Genomic DNA, 23,117 nt, shown 5'->3' with positions numbered 1-23,117 from the left:
AGAAGATAATTGTGTGTTTTGGAGAATTTGAAGAAAAATATATGTTGTTTTAGGTTTTAGGCTAATTTTGTTATTCAACAGTCTAATGGTAAATCAATTGTGACTTTTATCTGTATGCATGCATTTGTGTGTGTGTGTGTGAGTTTGTGTGAACTTAGGTATATATGTTTTTTGTGTACACATCTATACATGTGTATGTAGAGGTCAGAGGTCAACATCAAGTGTCTCCCTCAGCTCTTCTCCACTTTATTTATTTATTTATTTGTTTGTTTGTTTATTTATTTATTTTTGAGATAGTCTCTCACTAACTGGGCTAGATTGGTTGGCCAGGAAGATCCAATGGTCTTTTTGTCTCTGCCTTCCCACCATGACTGCCTTTTCAAGTGGGTGCGTGGAATGCAGATTCAGGTCCTAAGGTCTTGATTCAGGTAATTTACCAACCTAGCCCTCGGATTATGGCTGATACAAATGGTGCTGGACATTAATAATGCAGTTATGAATTGAAATTTAGCATATATTTCCTAGGAGAGATGAAAAGGAGAGAGAGGTATAGAGTAAGACACTCGAGTAACCCTTTGTCCTCTTGTCTGGATTTCTCCTTTTTCAAAAATATTCAGAATGCATTTTATGGCTCTTTTGTATTCATCTTGGGGAAGAGTTCAACTCAAGACTGGAAGACATTTACAGTTTGTTAGGTCCTCCACAGCAAAATAGCACAGACTGTGGGACTTAGTCTTCCCCCAGGGAAGAAATATCAAGGTGGTTTTTAAACACCCAGTGGTTAACTTGAACTCACATTTACACAGGGAACGTTATACAGACTAAACAGGCTTCATTTATGTATTTCATGTATTTAGGAATATGTATGTGTGTTTGTGGTGTCATATACTATATGTGTAACTGTTTTAAAAACTCATGAATTAGAGAGAGATCAAGGGGAATATATAGAAGGCTAGGAGGAAGGGAAAGGACAGGGGAAATGATGTAATTATATTTCAATTTTAATAAAAATTTTTATTAAAAATTAGAAATTCATGTTCTCACTTGTTCAACAACTAAGAGTCTAAGCTAAGAGTGTTGACAGGATTGGCATTTTCTGAAGTCTACTTCCTTGACATACAGATAACATCTTCTTATTTATCTTCCCATATATACATTGGCTATGTTTCTGCAGAGACACAGGATGTGTGTGTGCACATATGTGTATAGGTGTGTGTCCAAATAATACATCTTTTATGTGTTTATAGATAGATATTTTACATGTGTATTGGATATAGTAGTTAGATGGCTAGACAGATGGAGATAGATAGATAGATAGATAGATAGATAGATAGATAGATAGATAGATGATAGATAGATAGATATTTATTTTTAGGAATTGGCTTACATATTGTGAAGGCTCTGGCAATGAAAAATCTACAAAGCAGGCACTCAAGAAAGAGTCATAGCTGAGTCCAAAGAAATCTGCTGACTGAATTCTTCCTTGCCAAAAAGAATGTCTTCCTTCTAATACAGCTTTTTTTAGCTGATTGGATGAGGCCCACCCACCCTGAAAAAGAAATCTGCTTATTCAAAACCCACTGATTTAAAAGTTAATCTCATCCAAGAACATGCTCACAGAAACATCCAGAATGTTTGTATAAGGGTTTAAGAAGCAAAGCTTGAGCAAATCGACACACGAAACTAAATACTTCATCTCTGCTTTTCTCTGTAGCCATTTCAGTTCAAATTCCTCTTGAGTGGAGACCAGTCATGTTTGATCAGAATCCTCTACAGTGACTTTATTTTAAGACCCTGTTTCTCAATACAGTCACGTGCTGAAGTCCTGGGGGTTAGGACCTGAGCAAATGAATGTTTAGGGATCATAAATCTGCCCCAAATTGCATTAATTTCAAAGTAAACTGAAAGGCAATTCAGTGCAGAAAATGTTCTTCCTTTTACTAGAAATGTATTTTTAATATAATCTTGGAGTGATGTATTTGCAAGCTCTTAGATCAGCCACTAAACTAGACTAGAATGCCCTTTTATATATTTTTGTTTTCTTACATTTCTCCAGGCAAGAAGTTAATTTTATTTTACCATGCCAATGTCATCTATATTATTAAACAATATTGATTAGGTTTAAGGAAAGAATATTTTTTATTTCTGGATCTTCATTCTTCTTTATGTACTTTTTATTTCAAATTAGAGGACAATGGGTAATGTATTTTTAACTTGAATGATGAAATCATTTGAGGTCACTATTGAAAACAAATTTTGTGCTCCCCTACCCCTGAGCAATATAAGAACTAAGCAGTGGGGGAAAAAAAGAAATGCACAGTGGGAAATTACTGAAGAAAAGATAGGGGTAAATTAACAAGTGATTGTAAAACGAATTTGAAACCATACAGTCACTGGTTCTCTCATGCCTTAAGTAAAATCTGGCAATATATTTTCTTTTTTAATCAGTCTCTTGGTTTCTCAGGGCTCTCAAACTCACTTTCCCAAGGGGTCAAAAGTGTCGCTGTGTCTGGCGCTAATGATCTCGTTTCTTCCTTTCAGATAGGAAAGAGCTGTTTCTCTCCAAAGTTGTTCACAAGTCCTTCATCGAGGTTAACGAAGAAGGATCAGAAGCAGCGGCAGCCTCCGGTACACACGAAGTCATTTTCTGAACTCTCCTTCCGAATTTCTGTTTTTAAACAATCCTGGGGTGGGAATGGAGATCCCTTTCTGAAACCGTACCCAAGACCTCACTCTGTTCCAAGACAGAAGTCAAGCAAAAGCTTGAGCAGTCAGAACATTTTTAACAGAATGTGAAGTGTGTCATAGGTCCATGCCTAGCTTCCCAGTGAGGCATCACCTGATGGCAGCTCTAAGGAGATGACCCCCTGCGGCGCTGTTTCCATAAATATTTTCAGGATTTGCCTACTGTGTATTCAAACATTTTTCCTTCCTGATTACTACTGGAAGTTAGTTATTAATTTTTGCCTGTGGAAAGTTGGCTTTGACAAATTACGTACACAAACAAGAGTTGGTAGACATAAAAATGCTTTTAAGTACTTTTAAATAATAATAGTCATAAGACAGTAATTTTAAATAAGCAAATTTTTAAAGGAACATATATTCCATTTCCAGATTGTAACAGCTAATGGTCCTTCATCATTTTTGTGTATGATGAACACATGTTCATTGTGCACCCATGCATGCATGTGCATTTTTATGGGTGTTTGGAAAGCACTGTAATTAAAGTGTAGCCCAGTCTGCTACACCTGAGTTTTCACACAGATACAAAGAACCTGAGCTCAGTCAGGTCTTCATGGTAGTGGGGCAGGAACGTTGCTGACTGAACCTTCTCCCCAGTCCCACTCTGGATCATTCTGAGGGTTGCGATTACCCTCGATAACCAAGAATGACTTTACCATTGCATTTCCTGCATCCTCTTGCTACCTTAGGATTGCTTCCCTTGCATGTTGAGCAGATAAGATCAAATTTAATAAACTTTCTGCTACCTGGTAATATATTAGCTTACTGATATGTATTGCTTCAGACCTCATCAGTGATAACAGGACTTTCAGGAGAGAAAGAAAATAGTCTTAGGTTATAAAAGCTGATTAAAATCTCCAGATAGCTAAGCAGGCTGTAGCGAATAAGAACTCGGGGAACTGAACACTCTGCTCAGTGCTGGGTTTTCATTTCATTCCACCCTGGTCCTTCTGGAGCCCCACGGAACTGCGAAGTATCAGAAAGAGCTTGAAAGGATGAAAAGCTCCGTTCACTTTGACAATTCTTTCTTCCTTTCATCCCTTCTCTTAACTGATTAAAACACCAATATTTGCCTTAGACTAAGGAAAAAATTATTACAACAGGCTGAGTGACTCAGCCTAATATTTTTGATGGTTTAGAAGAAAGAAATAACTTGCATATGTGTTGTGGATGTTTGTTTTCTTTAAAATATTGACTATAATACTAACACCTTGAAAACATTTCTGTTTTCAACCCCCTGTTTTCTGTAGATTATTACCTTTTCATTAAATGAATACACATAGATTGTTTTGACAAATTCTCGTGAGTCCTGAGTCTCTGCACATCCATAGACATGTAATGACTGTCTCTCTGTACCGTAGGGATGATTGCAATTAGCAGGATGGCTGTGCTGTACCCGCAGGTTATTGTCGACCACCCGTTTTTATTTCTCATCAGGAACAGGAAAGCTGGTGAGTGTCTTCTGTGAACATGTTATTTCATAAGACACAGAGAAGTTTTCTGTTTTAAATGAGATATATATATATATATCTCATTTAAGATTGATTGCAATGTTCTTATGATTTTAAAAATCAAAATAATGGTTTTTTTTTTTTTAACTTTTCAAACATTGCTAGTTGTAAGCCAGCAGGAAACATGTATCCTGTTGTTTTGTTCACTCTCCTCTTTCTTTCACTTCCAAACCAATGCAGGTACCATCTTATTCATGGGACGAGTCATGCACCCCGAAACCATGAACACAAGTGGACATGATTTTGAGGAACTTTAAATGATGATGTTTGAATCAAAAAAAACCAATAGTAAAGCACATTATGTTTGCAATTGGTATATATTTAGGATCTTTGTTTTATGGTATTATTTAAGGTAATAGTTAAAATAGCTCTGGATAGAAGTACTACTTGTGCCCTGTAAGTCAGCCTGTCAAGAAACTTTATCAGCATTAGAGATTATGGTCCTGTTGTGTCACAGTGTCTGTTGTGATGTTGTCTGAAATAAAAGTCTCTACTGAACTTGTGAACAACCTTTTCATTTTGGAGGTAGTTGTAGTCTGCACACCACTATGGCTGAGACTCAGAAACTCTGCTGTTTCTTTAGGAGTTGTAGTAAGATAATTCTACAATGCAAAATGTAGAAACTGCTGTCTCTGCGTTCCTTCATGATCATGGAGAATCAACACCAAAGTGAGCGAATTTATGTATTTAATAAGCAATAATGTGAAGTGGAGGCAAGTAAGCCACAAACATTGGAACTGTCATTTACTGTAAGGCTCCATGACAAACTTTTGGGAAAAAAGTTGGGATATGTAAAGCCTATAGGTGTTACTGATTTGTGTGTATACTGTAGTTTATGCTTTTAAAGTCATTAGAGTGTACCTGCCATATTTATTTTTTAAATTTTTCTGTGAATCTATAGACCACATGACTCTAGTCACAAGCTCAAACATCCTATTACCCACTCTCGATGGCATCAAGAGACCCCCCCCCCACACACACACATGAAGGGATTGCCTTGTATCATTTAAGTGATCTTTTTTTGATGTTCATACAAAGATGAAATCATGCTGTGGGTGGCACATTTCCGAGAATATATCCAAGTCATCAAGTGGTACCTTGATGTACCAGCTGCCTAGATGTTTTTACTTTATAGAAAAATCATTGGTCACTATATCATATGGAATCAATGCTTCTCAAACTTAGTGTGTGATGCTGTCACCTGGTCACTTATTACAAATACAGCTTCTTATCCAGCATGTCTAAGGCAGAGTGGGGAACCATACCTTTCTCTTTTTAAAAGTCTTTATTTCATTTGCATGGTAACCACAGTTACTCCCTCCCTCCCCCTCCTCTTGCTCTCCCCACTTACCCTCCAACCCAACCACCTATGGACTCCTCAGAAAGGGTAGGACTTCCCATGGGGAGTCTGCACATAATCCCTCCTCCTTTTCTTTGACTGGGCTCAGCCCAGTGCTTAGTTGTGGATCTCTGCATCTTCTTCCACCCATTGCTGGATGAAGCTTCTATGATGACAGTTAGGTGAGGCCATACCTTTCTAACAAGCTTGCAAATGATGCCACAGGTGTTTGACTATAGCCTTTGTTGTTTGTCACTTGGGTAGCAAAATTCTACTTAATGTAAGCATCACATGCTTGCTATTCATATAAAGAAGTGGAAAAACTCTCATTTTTACTGACTGAACTTAGAGGGAATCAGGGTGGGGATAGGAATGCAATCTGCATTAATAATACAATGCCTTTGTCAAGAACTGGTATAACTTTAAAGGTTTTTTTCTAGTACACACTATAGATAAATGTGAGATTCTTCTGTATATTACAACACTTGAAGTAGTTTTTAAAAATATGAAGACATTTATAGGCCATACCCATGGAAGAATTTATGAATATCCAACGACAGAGTACTTAACACTGAATCTTTTACAGTTTATATTTTCAGTAGACTAGATGTTTATTCATAAATCTTTATGTTATTGTAGAATAGAGCTCTTATTTTCATTTGTAATTTATTTAGCTGAATGGCTGATGTTTATTCAGTGTTCACATTCTGCACTAAGACAGTATCTTCTTGTGAATATTGCACACATGGCTATACCTGTATGTTCATCAATTAACTGAATGTATTGCCTGTAAGAAAGAATAAAAATCATTATGCAATCATGTGATTCGATGAAGTCTCAATGCTATTTTTATTAACAGATGTATGATTAAGTTCTACTACTTGGCATAGTTATCTTAAAATATTTCAATATAAGTTAGGTGTTATTTAATTAAAAATGGATGTTCCCATGCTGATGGAAAGCTTACAGATAATACTTTATAATACAAAGCTTTTCTTTTTATTAATTTAGCAGTGTGTGTGTGTGTGTGTGTGTGTGTGTGTGTTTACCAGAGCACAGGCTTTCATATGCCACAATTTGTATGTGAAGGCCAGAGAACAAATTTGGAGAGTCGGTTGCCTCTTTGCACCTTGGGATCCCAGAATCACGCTTGACCTCTCAGGACTGTACAAGAAGGGCTTGTATTCACTGAGCCACCTCAGGGCCCTCAGTGTTTACAGCTGTCCTCACTTTGCTTGTAATTTCAATAGTTGTCTTTCTCTTGTAAAAGTAACAATACACAGTTCCTAGTTGTTTCATTCTGAATATTTTGATACTAAGTGAAATTCTTATTTTACCTATTTGTGTGTATGCAACAGACTGGACTACATAATTATAGAAAATATTATCCTACAATCCTACATACTTTAATATCATCATTAGGACCAAACAAATATTAATGTAAGTATTAGATAAATTAGATCTATCCTTATTTGAATATGAAGAATATCCATTTTATAAGAACACTCAAAATAAAAGTAAAATACAGTAGGGAGCATACGTCATTCTCATTAAATATGCATGTTATACATAATACAATTCACTGCTTTTTGATATATAATCAGTTTCTTGAATTTTTAATGGTAGTAACTTTTCTTATCTGAAAACTTGTCTTATTTTTCTCTAAAACAAGAGCATAGTGGTAACATTTCACTAAGTAGGTGACGGCAAGTTAGACCAGTTGACACTCGTCTTTGTGAAGTAACGTCTTTGCTGCAATCTTGAGCAAAGATAAAATACAATTTCAAAAATAAAAGAAATAATAGGAAAAATACAGTTGGTGAAACTCTGCAACTTTGCCTTACTCTCAGAACCTCATAACATCATGGTACATTATAAAAGGAATCTTCTAAAGACAGACACAAAGCAAGATTCTTTGGCTGTATGATTAATTTGAAGCATGTCCTAAGGCAGAGACTCAATGAGACATCCTACCAAGGTCCCAGGGCTGTTGGTAGCTTCCAGGAAGCCTGAATGGCCTGTTAGTATTGTTGTGCACATTAAAAATGACTTGTAAGATATACATAGAAGTAATATTATGCAGACTGAGCGTGTTGTGCTTTGGAAGATATATGTATATACAAATACACATATTCATCCAATGGGAATTAATAAGAAAAGAAGGCAAGAATTTGAAAGAGAGAAAAGAAAGTATATATAGAAGGGTTTGGAGGGAAGAGAGGAAAGGAAGAAATTGAGTAATTATAATCTCAAAAAATGATTGGAATGAACTCAAGACAAATCTTTAGTTAACTGAAGCACACAATTAAAAAGAACTTCCAGGCCTGGGTGACTGTGGGTCCAAGGAGATGCAGCTCAGTTATTTGTCTCTACACAATGATAGAATCATTAAGCGTGTGTGATTTCAGGATAGAGGGGATGAAGGAGCAAAGGTAAAGTATGCAGATTCAGAATAAACAGTCACAAGTTTTACTATTTGATTTCTGGCCCACTTACAAGTTACATATTATTCAAAAGATAGTTATTTTTCTTCTTTAAAATTTAACCAGTAAATTATTTCATTACATTATTGTTAGGTTTTGTGTCTTCATGTGTGTGTAGATATGGGTATCTCAGTATATATCTCAGTGTATGTGACTTTGTATGTGTGTCCCAGAATGTGTGTCTTTGTGTATCTCCATGTATGTGTCTCAGTGTGTTTCTTATTGTGAGGGTGTATCTTTGTATGTGTGTATATATCTGTATCTGTAACTCTGTGTGTGTATCTGTATCTCTTTGTGTGTATAGGTATGTGTGTCTATATCTGTGCCTCTGTGTATATCTGTATCTCTGAGTATGTCTGTAGGTGTCTCCATTTGTATGTTAGTGTGTATGTGTCTCAGTGCGTGTATGTATCTCAGCATGTGTGTCCATCAGCATCATATGTGCTTCAGAGTATACATGTCCTCCTCTTACTCTGTGTGTGTGTACATGGTAGCTTGTTTTATGTGTGTCTTCATCTTTTTTCTGTTCCTATTTGTGTTTGTTTTAACAGCTTGCTCTCTGCACTAGAGTTTTGTCTCCCCAATGTGTCTGCAAATGAGAGCGCTTCCATATTATTCACTGGGGAGCCATTTGATACTCCATCAGGACGCTGATGCTATTTACTCCAAAGCTTGAGGAAACCCATTTAGAAAAGATAATTTTTTATGACATGAAACTCATCCACATCCAGACTGTGCTCTGAAAAGTGCTTTCTTATCCAAATTTTTAGTATTTTAAATATAACAAGAAATTTGCCATTTTAAAAACATGTAAATAGAGGTTTGGAACAATTACTTACAAATATCTTAGCAGATACATAACTGAAAGGGATTAAGTGATGGTCTAGTCGCTTTGCAATATTTGGCAAACATAGGTGTCTGGTTTATATGTGAATGAAATGTTTTGAATTGCTATGGTTTAAAATAATTACATACTTTGAAAGTTGGCTATTTTGTGTATTTTTTTGGATTTTAAAATGTGTAAATTCATATTATTTTTACAATTAAAATACATATTTCCCTTCTACTCACACTACTCCTTCATGGTCATGAGGCAGGCATACCTAGGAGATATTTTAACTTTGAATCCCCATTTGAATTTGAGCTATATATACACCCACCCACCCCAAAGTAGTGCAGTCTACAACTTAGACCCTTCCCCTGCATTTGCATCCCCCTGACTCCAACAAGAACCCTAGCAACTTCAGATCCTCCTGAATCCCAATCCAGACTAGGTCATGCATATTCCCATCTTTGGACAAGTTTCCACACATATGGTAACAATCAGTTTTAGACTGTTTCTCTTCAATGAGTTCCCAACTGTATCCCTTTATTCAATTCGAGGAATAGAAAAGACAATCTGAGCTGAACTGGTCTGGGGTATCTTGTGTAGTAAAGTGACAGGCATATATATGATTAAAATCATATGCTTACAGAAAGGTATAGTCACAATAGAGAAAATGACTATATAACACAATCTTTCCATCATTATAGAGAGTTACCCAAACTTGTGTGTGTGTGTGTGCCAGTGTGCCATGTACATATATATGGCAATATTGTGCCAAAAGGAATTAAGCCAGAATGCTATATAATTTCTACAAAAAGTAGATGATAATGAATACTTGGATCTGTTCTGTTGTTTTTTGTTTGTTTGTTTGCTTGCTTATTTATTTTTAATAATATTTATTTTTCTTTTATGTGCGTTGTTGTTTTGTCTGAATGCATGTATGTGTGAGAGCATAAGATCCCCTGGAAATGGCGTTCCAGACAGTAGTAAAGTGCCAGAGGGTGCTGGGAATTGAACCCCAATCTTCTGGAAGAGCAGCCAGTGCTCTTAATTACTGAGACATCTCTCCAGACTTAACTTGTTGTTTATTTATATAGATTTATTTTTTTCTACTTTAACTGTTGCAGAAAATTTTTCAATTCTTACCAACACATGATAAAATTTTCTTGAGGAAGAATTTAGAAAACTGTTAGGACCCCAGCATTTTGTTTTGGATGGTTTGGGCGCTAAAAAGTGTAGGGATTCCAGAACAAAGTTTTTAGATTTTCTAATTTGTGAGCAGGTATTAATCTATTTATTCACCTACATACACAGTGTGTGTGTGTGTGTGTGTGTGTGTGTGTGTGTGTGTGTGTGTGTGTGTGTGTATTGAGGAAACATCTCAATCAATGACATGGGCTATCCTAAATCTCATTATCTTCCTGCCTCAGCATCATAAGCACTTGGTTGCTGGTATGCGTTATTATACCCGGACATTATAGACATTTTTAAACATTGCTAAATAAAATATGTTTGCAAGAAATGAAAGGTTTAGTTTGCCTGTGCCCACTTTTAACTTTATGACATCTTGAAACTTCCACAGAACTGTGATGAGTTACAATAATTTATTTTCTTAAATGAAAAAACAACCTAATGGTTTATATTTATTTCTTTGATTTATGCAAGCCTGAGAGCATGATTTTAGCCCATGAACTTTGTTATATATCTGCTATATCAGAATAATAATAATATTAATCATCATCATCATCATCATCATCAAGGATTATTCTTGAAAGAATATTGAGCCTTCACAAGCACATAAAAACATCTTGTTTAAAAATGTAAATAGATATTCTAAAAAGAAAGAGAGTTCCACAGAAAATTCTGCTTAACATTTTATTAAATGCTTCAGTTCAAAGAATAGAAAATAATTCAACATTAATAAGCCAAAAATCTACAGTGGATACTGCTGATATTGGCTTTTTATTTTGATGAGACAGATCTATGAAAAGGATGCTAACTTTGTTCAAATAAAAAGGGACAAAAATGAATATTTTCTGTTTAAGTTCTCTTTTAATTATTCTACCAGATGTATATGTTCTTTTCTTCTTTTTGAAGTTTTCAGAAATCTTAAAGGAAAATTAACGTGATTTTCTGTAACATATGGCATGATTCAGAAAACGTGTCTTCAGCAGCCTTCACAGTCGAGCTGGTTGATGCGGTTTTGTTCTTCCTCAAATAGACCTTCCACCTTCTTCCCTTCTATTGCTATAATTGATGAGTATTTAGATCTGACACTTGTTCACACAATTGTTCTCTTCTCTGACATCCAAAAAAAATGAAAACTACCAACGAAGAGATTACCCTTTTCTAAATGATTGAGTGGCCTCCTTTCCCAATATTTTTGCTTAAATTTTTATAAACATACACGTTAGGGGAAAAAACAAGGGGTTTTGAGGAGAATTGAGTTAAAGCTCCAGTCAGACCTTAACTAGAATTGAAGCAATTTAGTAATTAAATAATTAAGTCATCCATGTATTTGAATAATAGTATCTACTTCATAATATTATAGTAAACCTTCAATGATGTCGTGTGAATGAAGAGTCTGAGTACTTGATATTAACTTCTAGAAAAGTGACCTTTCACTACTGACCTTTCCCTCTAGGATTTTCCAAGCCTCACAGCTACGGCGGTGGAGGATTCAAAAGCGTTTGGGGATCCTTTGTGGTCAGGCAACAGTTGAGACCTTTAACATTGTCTGCATGCAGCAATCTTGTCCCAAAACAAAGCTGGTGTCCCTTGAGAGCTCCGTTAGAAAGAAAGGTGAGAAAGAAGCCTAATGATCACTTGAGAAAGTGTCATAAATCTTGGTTATTGGTAAAACACATTTCATTGATTTTTCTGGAAAATAAAGTGCCAGTTTCAAGATGTTAAGATTAGATGTCAGTAGCTTGGAATAAAATCCTGGAGACAAAAAACATTCAGAACTCATTGGCCAGCAGTGAGTCACTGGTGCCCTTGTCAATGGTGTGGGCACATAAGGGCAATGGTGACTTCACAGAAGGGACTTGGAGCTGGACTTTACAATCATTGCATATTCTTTGTATTTTTATTTTAAATATAAGTACTATGATAGAGCATAAATTATTTTAAATTAATGTAAATGGCATTTGTTGAGTTTTGAATGAATTTTAAAGCAACATTATAGTTTATGTCATTTTAGTTCAGGGCTTTTTATTTTTTCTTAGCAGCACATTAAAAAAATAATCTTGTCATTGATGTCCTGAGTCCATTGAAGCAGAATAGATATTACTCATCTCAGTGCTATAGAGAACTTATTTATTAAAGCACACAGCAGGAAGAAATTCTGTCGACCATGATTTTCTAAAAGTATTATTTCCAGTGGCTATTGCAGGGCTATTTAGAAGATCAAAATCAAGAGGAGAGGGAGCAAGCAGGGAAAGAAAGAAAGAAGAGATGAGAAAAGCGAGTGACAGGAAACTGAGGGGACGGGGGATGCTTTTCAGCAGATAATTGTGTCTTATCTAAAGCAGACTAAATATGGGCATCACTCTCCCATGGTCTAGGAGTGGACATTAAAGACTAGAATCTGTGTGTGAATAACGGTGCAGAATAGAAGGTAGGAGTGCTGTGTCTAGCTCACTGAGCTTCCGTAAAAAGCAATCAATCATCTTTCAGGTATGTTTAATCGCATTCCGACCTAACCTACCACACATGCAAATTAGTGGCAGCCTTTGAGGAGGCTGATAATCATGAGATATAAAGAGTAGAGCTTTAATTTTTCCCTGAGATATTCCTTTTAATAAAAGCTGTTTTAATTGGCCGGATTTGACAAGTTAGTTATGATCTGGGTAATTCTTTCTTTGGAGAAGACTCCAAAATTTTTTATTTCATTGTCATTGTATGGATCAAATCACAGTGAACTTTCTAGGAAAATTTCCTGTGTCACAATGGTACTGATAGAAAAACAAACTAAACAGCAGATAGTTTAATGTTTGTGAAAGGCAACATCTTTCTCCTTTAAATTTTTAAAAAATACTTGAAGTCAAAAGGTTTGGGTCATTTAGGCTCCACTTCAATTAGTAGTTTCTAGAAACTTTAATTAACCTTTATTAATAAAACTAAGGATGAAGGGGCCAAAGAGATGGCTTGGTGACTGAGAAAACTACCCCGTTCATTTGCCAGCACCTGCTTGAGGCTACCCACAACTGCCTGTTGTTCTAGTTTCAGGAGCTCCCGCCTCTCTCTGGCCTACTAGGGCACCTGTATATGTGTGATGCACATGTGTGCACGTTCACACACATGCACACTCTCACATACCTAAATAAAAATTTAGAAGATTAAGCTTGAGACTTTTTTTCTGCTGCTATCAATTTTTAATGGAAGAGTGTCACGTCAAAAGATATCTTCGCAATTTTGACTAGCTATTAAGAGAAGCAAATGAGCTTCTTGCAGTTTTTTGAATAGCTAGATGGGGTGGGGGAAGTCCCCCCATTCAGTCCCGAAGCACTGTTGACAATGTTAGTATGTAGTTCCGAACTAACGCACACTACAAAAAGTGTCTGCTAAAACAAGGTTATTGATGTCAGTGGTGTGTTTCAAAAAACAGAATAGGAATCTTTCCCCTTAGTCAAGTAAAATAATCAATATTTTCCATGATATTCTATTTCTGTCTCAGATTTGAAGTGGAATAAGTCTTCTGACATTTGGAAATAAAAGTCAAGATTGAAGGCTCAGCTCTATAAGGATTCTGATGTTTATGACACAGACAATGTTTACCAAAAAAGAGGTAAAATTGTAAGGAAAAACATAACTCGAGTTATCATACACACACGCACACACACATACGCATAATCTCCCTTGGTCATGTGCTCCTAGTTGCCTCTAGTAAATAAACTCTCCACCCTCTTTAACCTCCTGATGAAGCGCTCTTTCCCATCACAACCTGTCGTCAAGACACACAGATCACAGGATAGGCTGCGAGCCCATTTCAACTACCACAAACTCCTGCGGGAAAAGTAAACTTAATTGGCTCTGGTGCGGTTGCCTTTACCATTGCTGAAAGAGAAAATGTTTAATTACAGGAAGTTCTTGTTCTTTCTTATTTGGAGGTGGTGGGGGGAGTGAGTTGGGGAGTTGTCGAGACAGGGTTTCTCAGTGTATTATAGCCTTAGTTGTCCTGAAACTCGTTTTGTAGACCTTGCTGACCTTGAACACACAGAGATCTACCTGCACCTGCCTCCCAGATGCAGGGATCAAAGGCGTGTACCACCACACGCTGCTTGTTTTCTTTCTTTTAATGTGTAAAATGCAGTTACATTCAATGTCTTTGGATTTTAGTTATTAGGGGGTGAATGGCTGCCACACAGGAATTTAGAAGCAACATTTAAAAGAAATTTTTCTTCATATCAGGAGGAGAACATGGGCCACAGAATCTGAGAACATGAGCTCATATGGCTCACAGAATCTGAAGTGGCAAGTAAGGGGCCTGCATGGGTCTGTAACAGGTCCTCTGCATATATGTTATGACTGTTAGCTTGGTGTTTTGTGGGACTCCTAACTGTGGAAGGGGATGCATCTCTGACTCTTTTAACATTTCCTAGGACTTTTTCCCTCTTATTAGGTTGCTTTATCCAGTCTTGACTTGAGGGCTTTTGCCTTGTCTTGCTGAATTTTGTTTTGTCCTGTTTGACTGTAGTCCCTTGGAGGCCCGCTCTTTTCTGAAGAGGAAATGGAGAAAGGGTGGTTCTGGGGAGAGGGGAGGTGGGGAGGGAGCTAGGAGGAGTTGGAAGGAAGTGAAACTGTGACTGGGATGCATTGTATAAGAAAAGAAAATATTTCCAATAAAAAGAAAGAAAAAAGTGTCCTTCATTTTTTTAATTAGGAAATATTAAATAGTTAAATATTTCTACAAGAAAATACTATTAGCTAATTAGCTAATAATTGTCCATAATAAGTCTTCACTTTTCCTTTTACTGGAATTTCTCCAGTTTACCCACTTAATAATTACTATTTTGCCATGTACTAGCAACACAGAGATAAATAAGATATAGAATTGCATGTATCTTTAAGCTCTTGAAATCTAGTTGAAGGTATTAAAAACAATGCTGAGAGAAGCTTGGACCGACGTAGCTGAGAGTGCTCTTGTGTTTCAGGTTACTAATGATGCCCAAAGATGTATAAATGCAAGATAATGGCAAATATTTTAGGGAATTGTGTATTACCAACTATGTACATGTGTTTCCTCCATACTCCCAGGAAACAATTTACTTAATTAAGAGCAACCATGTTCAATTGGTATGACATTGCTAAGATGGAAGAAACACGAGTAACTATTTACTTTATGATAGAAAACATTCTAAAACGACATTCTCTCAAGCAGTGCCCAGGTGGCTGCATGATCATATTGAATGCTATACCCATGTGCTTCTGTCCCTAACCCATTATTAAAAAGCCCATCCATAGAGCCATGGGTCTGTAATGCATGAACAGACGCACCAAAGCTCATCTTAATGCACAATAACAATGCAGCAATCTCCACTGCTCATCCAGTGGGCTGGATGCTGTCTCTGTAGAAACAGACATTTTCAGAGCCTCAAACCTATCCTCTGGAGATAAAAAGCAAATTCTCACCTATGGTAGACAATGTCTGGTCCTGTCTGAGATAAAGGTGGCCATAAATTATAAACTTATTGATGTAGACAAGGAAGAGAAGGTTGTTTCAGTCTCTCATAGAAGATATTTTCAGTCAGAACATAGATACCCCACCAAGTTAACATACTTTTTATGGTGAAAAAAACTTGTGTATTTAGAGTTAATCAGTTGGACTTAGTTTAGATGATCCCCTAATTTGGCTGGAAGCATCAAGAGCCTGATAATTAGGATCTCTTGCACAGGGGATTTATATTACAGACATTCATCATACAAGCTGTTCTGAAGAACTGTCCTGGTTGGGGGTAGAAAGGAACTATTTTACTGTTGTTAAAATCCTCCATCTGAAGAGAAATCTCAGTCTGTGAGCTCCATCAGGTAAGTGTCCACTCACCCTCATTTAGGCCTATTAAATCTTTTCCATGGGAGAAAAAAGAATTATGGGAAAGGTAAAGCAATGACTTTAAAAAAATGCTACCTTTAAGGTATTCTAGCTTGCCTTGTAACTGCAATCATTAACCATGCCCTGGACAATAAGAATTAACATGGTCACATCTCTTTAAAACCCTCTGATCCCTTCTCAGGTCTCCCTTAGTAACTTGGTGTAGTATACCTGAAGAAAGACTCTTAATTGTGTGAGCCAAAATAGTTCCGACAGAAAAGGAGTCTGAGTTTCCATTTAAAGGACAAATGCCCAGAACAGCCTTAGGACCAGAAATGTTCAATTAGACTGTATAAAATAATGAAACTTGAATAATTAAACAGATAAATATGCATCTGCTCTTTTTTTTTTTTTTTATAGCCGTCAGCCCACTGGGAGTTTCTGGGCATGCATATGACTAACTTATTCTCAGAAAAAAAATTATGCCTTTCTACTTTTGCTCACATTTTTTTCCTTGGTATTTCACCAAAATAATCAACTATGTAATGCACTCACTCATGACAGCAGTGCGGTCTCCAGTCAGAGAGACACATTTATTTTAAATGATTACTTTGTCTTTGTGAGGTTGCTCCGACTAGAGCTTGCTGAATAATGCAGGGCGAGTTTCTACCATCACGAGACCCCCTGCCTGTGCCACTGGGTCCCTTGACAGGTATTGATTACTTTCTTGCTACCTCTCTGCTTCTGAGACTTGAAACAGGTTTGCTGTTCTGTACTTGCTTGCCCCAGGATTATGCCTGTTTGCCGCTGCCTGGAGGGTTGAGAATGGGACCTAATCAACCCAACGAACTTCAATGAGGCTGAGGATACAAAGGTACTGGAGACCTTTAGCCTTATCATCTTTCCCCAGCAAGCTATATAATAGGGTAGCCCTTCAATAAACTTAGTAAATGTTTGTTCATTTGTTATTCCATTAACCGGTTGTTGAGTACCTATCCGCTGGAGTCTTGGGGACACAAACATGAACGTGCACTCTGCTCACCTGGTACCCTGAGTTCACTGCAGAGGGGAAAAGTGGGAGGGAAAGACAGATGTCGGTGTCGTCGGGAGGGATGTTAGGCAAGGTGTGGGACACAGGATGTTCAGGACCAATTGAGCTGTGCCAGCTGCAGCTCTGGGTGCCTTAGTATAGCAGTAGGCTGCATTTTGTAAAGGACTATTCAAAAATTAATCTATGGGCTGGAGAGACATTTCAGCAGCTAAGAGCACTTTCTGCTCTTTGCAGAAGACTGGGGTTGGATTTTCAGCCTCCACATGCTGGCTCACAACAGTTTGTGAGTCTAGGTCCAAGGAATTCCAAGTCCTTTCTGATCTCTGAGGGCACCAGGAATGTCTGTGACATACATACATGCAAACACTCATGCACAGAAAATAAGAAAAGATACCTAAAAAAATAAAGAATTTATTAAAATCTGTTAATCAGTGACATTTGTATGTAGCCTCCCCCTCCTCTGTTGCAGGGAGATCTTCTTTTTGTCGTGCTATATTTTATTTTATATTGAGACAATATCTCATGTATCTCAGTAACCTCTAACTCACTATGTAACCAGGGTTACCTGTGAACTTCTGATCCTCCTGCTTTACCTCCTGATGACTGAAATTACAGGCCTGTCTTACCACACCTGGTTTTTCTGCTCCAGGGAATCCAACCCAAGGCTTTGTCCACCAACCGAACCACACTCTCAGACACTCCTAGTGCATGTATTTGAATGGATTTCACCTGTTACTTTTGATTTTTAACTCAGGCCTTTATTTTCTCTATAAGACTCAAGATATTTCCCGATCCTTTGTAAACCTACTTTTGAGTTATTTAGGGCATTCACATTTCACAAGCACAACAGAAATTAAAACAGTGCTAAACTATTTTTTTTAAATATAAAGTGTTATGGAAGCTTTAAATTTCAGTATTGAAGGTGAGAAAGGAGTTGATGATGATTTAGCAATTTTGTGTACATATTTCCTTCAGGAGTCAGACTATGTGGGAGTTTTATTATAAGAACTCAGTTCTGAAAAAGAAGTTCAAAATCAAAGCTTAATAGATAACCTCCAAAACCCCAGAGAGCAAATCAAACAAGCAGATATAACAGACAGAAATGAACCTCTGACTTCAAGCATTATGGCACAAATGAAAACAATATTTAGTGAGGAGAAAAACCTGTAGAAACAATCTGTGCATTCATGGAAGCAGAACTGCTGTCTCTTTGTATCCGCACTCTTGACAAGTCCTTAGAGATCTCCAGGGATGCCTAACTTATTGTGAAGCAATGCAGGCGATAAAGTCTTCTCCTAGATGCTTTTCACCAAGCAATCATGAATATGTCTTTAAAGAGGCCCACTTCAGCGTGAGAAATGGACACAGCAAGATGCAGTTCTCAGCAACCAAACTCTTCCCACGGTGGTGCTGCCTGGGCATTGTTTATGGGATGATCTCTGTGTTTTTAGGCTCTGTATTGTATCATCATCTTAACCCCACCAGATGCTTTCTAAGTCACCATCTATTCAGCAAACTCAGGTGGAAATCAGTTGTACTCTGTGCTCTGACTCATAGAACTAAATCTCAAACTCTGCTTGTCCTTCGTCAGAACCATAATTACTCAGCACTCTATAAACTGTCCTTGCGTCAACTGGAACCTGGAGCTTAGAGCTATCAAGCCCAGCCACCATTCATTTCATTGTTTACCTTTTCTCCATGCAGACAAAATGCCGCACAAACAAATCATCAGAAATGAGAAGGAAAAGCGTAGTGGCATCATCTCACAAGGGGGTCTATTACAAATTTTCACTGGCACATCTGGATAATTGGATAGCTCTCTCATTCTTTTCAAAATTTCTGATATAGTCAGCTTTCTATCACTGTGATGGCATATCTTACATAGAAAGGGGGATTATTTGAGCTCACTGTCTTGGATAGTTGACTATCTGATGCATCTTCCTATGGATTTTCAGCCTGTGGCAAGATGGCACATCACGATGGGAGACTGACAAGGGGGAGCAACTGTTTCATGAAAGCCAGGAAGTATGACAGCAATGATTTATGCTCCGTACATCCACTCAATGTCGCTCTTAGTAGTTGACAGTTTTTCACTAGACCTTACCTCCTAAAGATCTTAGTATCTCCTATTAGTACCACAGACCACAGACTAGGAGCCAAATCTTCAACACATGGCCCTTTGAAAGTCACTTAACAAAACTATAGATTTCTTACTATTTTGATCATTATCTTAACAGAACATAGAAGTTAAGACACTTAAGAGATAGGAAAATGTGCATTACCTCCAAAGATATTGTCAGTGAAATATGTGGTTGAGTAAAAGTGAAAATACAAATAAATAACCAATGGAGTGGAGAACTCAGGAGGGAGGAAGAAATACCGATGAGTGGGAAGCGTGGGGGGGGGGTAAAAAGAGAGGGTACTGAAACGTGACATGAAAGTAGAAAGGAGCTTGGAGACGAAAGGGGACCAGCAAGAGGAATGTAGGGCAGCAAGAGGAATGTGGTGGAAGAGGGGCTATCTCAGTGGCCTTTACGTTGCTATGATAAAATACCCTGACAAGAGCCATTTATGGGATTAGGAGTTAAATTAGACTTAAAGTTCCATGCATTAGTTTATTTTGCAGGGAACCCAGGGGGAAGGAGCTTGAAGCATATAAGCACAGCCACAGTTGAGAGCAGAGAGAGAATAAATGCATGCGTGTTACCCAGCTAATTCTCAATGCTTAGAGCACCAGGATTGAACCCCAGGGAACAGAGTTGCCTACCGTGAGCAAGATCTTCCCACATCTCGCCCACTGTAGGCAACTCTGTTCCCTGGGGTTCAATCCTGGTGCTCTAAGAATTAAGACAATTCTTCATACACATGCCTACAGACCAACTAACTTAGTCCTTCACTGAGACTCTCCTTCCAGGTAATTCTACACTGGATGAAGTTGACATCACAGAGTACAAGTAGGAATAAAGTATGTACAAAAATGTAATAATGAAATCCACTATGTGGTATTCTATCTTAAAAATATTTAATGACTAAAATTATAAGCTAATGTATTAGTAATCTCACATCTTAAAACCATAAAATAAGTTTTCAATAGCATTTCAGACTGTTGAGAATGGTAGCAGTTTAAGTCTGCATTCTCTCTAAAATCTCCATTTTAAAGCTGCCAGTTCTTTTTGCAATGTCCTTATTTTGACATGAACTTCCTCTCTAAGGCATTTTCTCTACATCAAAAATCAATACAATAACTTATTCATCCAACGTCTGCTAGCCACTCATTATGCGGTAGCTCCCCAGGATAGGGAAATGAATACCAGTTCCATGTTTGAGTTCAGAGAGAAATGAGTAACCGTAAGTCAGTTGATGGGGAAAAGCACAGACGTTGAAAATAAATTGAACTTTATAGAAGGCTAAACCTCCCACCTGTTTTCTCTTTTGTTATATTTAAGAAGCTCCCATTAGAAAGAGACAAAAAAAATGAAAATAGATTTTCATTTTTAAAATTATTTTAATATTTCAGAAAGGAAAAGATTTTGAAAAATTAACGATAAAGGAATTTAAATTTATTGTGAAATATAATTAGAAGTCATTACAATATAAAGAGAGTTTCCCTGGCCACCTGCATTTGAGTAGCATAATAATTCCTATGAGACATTGCAGTCATATGTATTACTAAATCCCATCATTGCATTTTTATAATCACTCCATAACCCCAACAACTTGTGCTTTTGGAGAGTAATATGTATTCGTATTCATAGCATAAAATATGAGCTAAATGTTTATCAAACAGGAATTGATGAATAATTTATTATAGATTCATACACTCAAACATATATTAAAGACAATAAACTACAATTCCAACTATTAAAAAAATGTTAAAAAAATTCAAAAATATTATTCAGTAAAAAGTACATGGAGTGAGGAAGTTTCTAAAAACATTTAAAGTACACAAAACACATGTTGCGTTTTTGTGGAACAAACATCTGTTTCCCTCCCCAAATCATATGCTGCAATCTTATCCTCCAGTGTGATGACATTGTGGGTAGGATTTGTGGCATATAATTAGATAATGTCTGTAGAGTCCTGCTTAAAGACCCTCATGAAGCTTTCTACCGTAAACACGCCAGGGGAAGATGGCTACCTGCAGCCGAGAAGAGGACCCATTCCAGGACCTCACCGTAGAGGTTCTGACCTCAGACCTCAGCATCTGGAACTGTGAAGAATGTATAGCTACTTGACATATATTATTTTTGTATAGAAGCACAAATTGACACCAAAAATAAATATACACCGTAAGAACATAAAAACCTGTGTGGATGGTGAAGGACATAATCAAGATAATGGAAAGGATCAAAACTGGTTTCTCTCCACCCATCGGTTCCCGCTCACTACCTCCTGTGGATGCTTAGGGAATAACCATTCTGAGGCTTAATATTAATTACATACTCTTTGGCCTATTAGCTAAGGCTTCTTATTAACCAACTCTTACATCTTAGATTTACCCATTACTATTATTTTATATGTACCACGAGGTTTGTGGTTTATTAACTCTTGCTTTTTGAGCAGCTACATGGTGTCTCCCTGACTCCGCCTTCTTTCCTCCTCCATCTCTGCTTGGATTTTCCACCTTGCTATATTCTGCCCTGCCATAGACCAAAGCAGCTTCTTTATTACCAATGGTAATAAAACATATTCACAGCATACAGAGGGGAATCCCATGTCAATCTGGTGCTGAAAGTTTGGAAGATTTTGTGTTGGTACATTGAGTGGTCCAATATCCAGCAATAAATGAGGAAAATGGTCAGACTGCTATACTATTCTACTCAGGTATAGAAAAGAAAACCAAAACACATTAAGACACCAGCTAATGTTTTCTGACATTTAAAACTATTACCCTATACAGATCCCAGCATCTTGAATTCATAATAAACAAATTATATGAAATACAAGTACTTTGCAAATAATCACTTTTTCCTTTTATTAAAAATAGATTTTCTTCATACAATATATTAATGCTATGTTTTCTCCTTTCTCTGCTTTCTCCAGTTCCTTCCCACCTCATCTCCCACTCAGGTCCATAGCCATTCTGTCCTTTGTTAAAAAACAAACAGGCATACAGGTATCTAAGAGCGAATAATAAAATAAAAATAATAAGATAAAACAAAAACAAACAAATCAGAATAGAGCAAAACAAGCAAATTGAAAGAAGAAAGCCCAAGGAAAGGCACAAAAAACAGACTCAGATACACACTTTTTTGTACACAGAGGTCTCATAAAAACACAAAATCAGAGGCCATGATATATTTGCAACGAACCTGTAGGGTAAAAAAAATCATAATAAAATAAATGAAAATTCACTGAAATTCAGGTTTGGAGGGCTGACATAATATTATTAGATGAGGAACCTCCAAAGTTCCTGCTGTGTTCATTTTCTCTTGACCACCGACTGCAGGGCATATGTCCTCCCCTTAAGAACAGTTTGCTTGCCCAGCGATACTCCCTTAGGGAAAACTTAATTCTCATTTGCACATTATCAGTTGGAGAGAGCCTCGGGGTTAGGAACTGGGGCTTTTTGCACGTCTCCTTTCAGCTCTAGGATTCCATCACAGACCCATGTAGGCCTTGTACATGCTGACTCTGTCTCTGTGATTTCCTGTGTGTTTTGATCCTGCAAGGATTAGAAGGCCTTGTTTCCTTGTGGTCCTTGTCCTCCTCTGGCTCTTACAGTCTTTCTGTATCCCTTTCTGAAATGTTCCCTGGGCCCTGAGGAAAGAGATTTGATGGGGACTTTTGTTTAGAGATGGTTGTTCCAAGGTCTTTTATTCTGGGTGGTTTTTCTGCTGCAGTATGAAGCTTCTCTGATGATGGCTGAGAAAGGCATGATATGAACATATCAGATTGTCAACAGGAGTCATTTGATTGCTATATTTCTTCAGTGGAATAATAATATTTGTTTTTTTTTCCCTAGATAACTGGGCTAGTCTCAGATGCTTGGTCACCCAAGCAGCAGATGGATATGGGTACCATTTGGTGAATGTGGGTCTTAAGTCAAACCAGATATTGGTTGGTGACTCCCATGAGCTTTGTGCCACCATTGCAGGATACCTTGCAGGCAGAACACCACTGTAGGCTGAA

General features: G+C 37.2%; 1 protein-coding gene across 1 annotated transcript in view; it reads left to right on the top strand.

Moving 5' to 3' along the window:
* Nucleotides 1–4,510, top strand: part of Serpini1 (serpin family I member 1) — a 75,581-nt gene extending 71,071 nt beyond the window's left edge. Inside the window, exons 7-9 of the mRNA XM_038348009.1 lie at nt 2,542–2,628; nt 4,104–4,193; nt 4,434–4,510. Of these exons, the coding sequence (XP_038203937.1) occupies nt 2,542–2,628; nt 4,104–4,193; nt 4,434–4,510 (254 nt within the window). The remainder of the gene's footprint in view (nt 1–2,541; nt 2,629–4,103; nt 4,194–4,433) is intronic.
* Nucleotides 4,511–23,117: the final 18,607 nt, after the last annotated feature.

The sequence above is a fragment of the Arvicola amphibius genome, chromosome 11 (assembly GCF_903992535.2).
Source record: "Arvicola amphibius chromosome 11, mArvAmp1.2, whole genome shotgun sequence".
In the NCBI taxonomy this organism is placed as follows: Eukaryota; Metazoa; Chordata; class Mammalia; order Rodentia; family Cricetidae; genus Arvicola; species Arvicola amphibius.
Note: the sequence above shows the minus strand (reverse complement) of the source record. Positions and strands in the feature narration are given on the sequence as shown.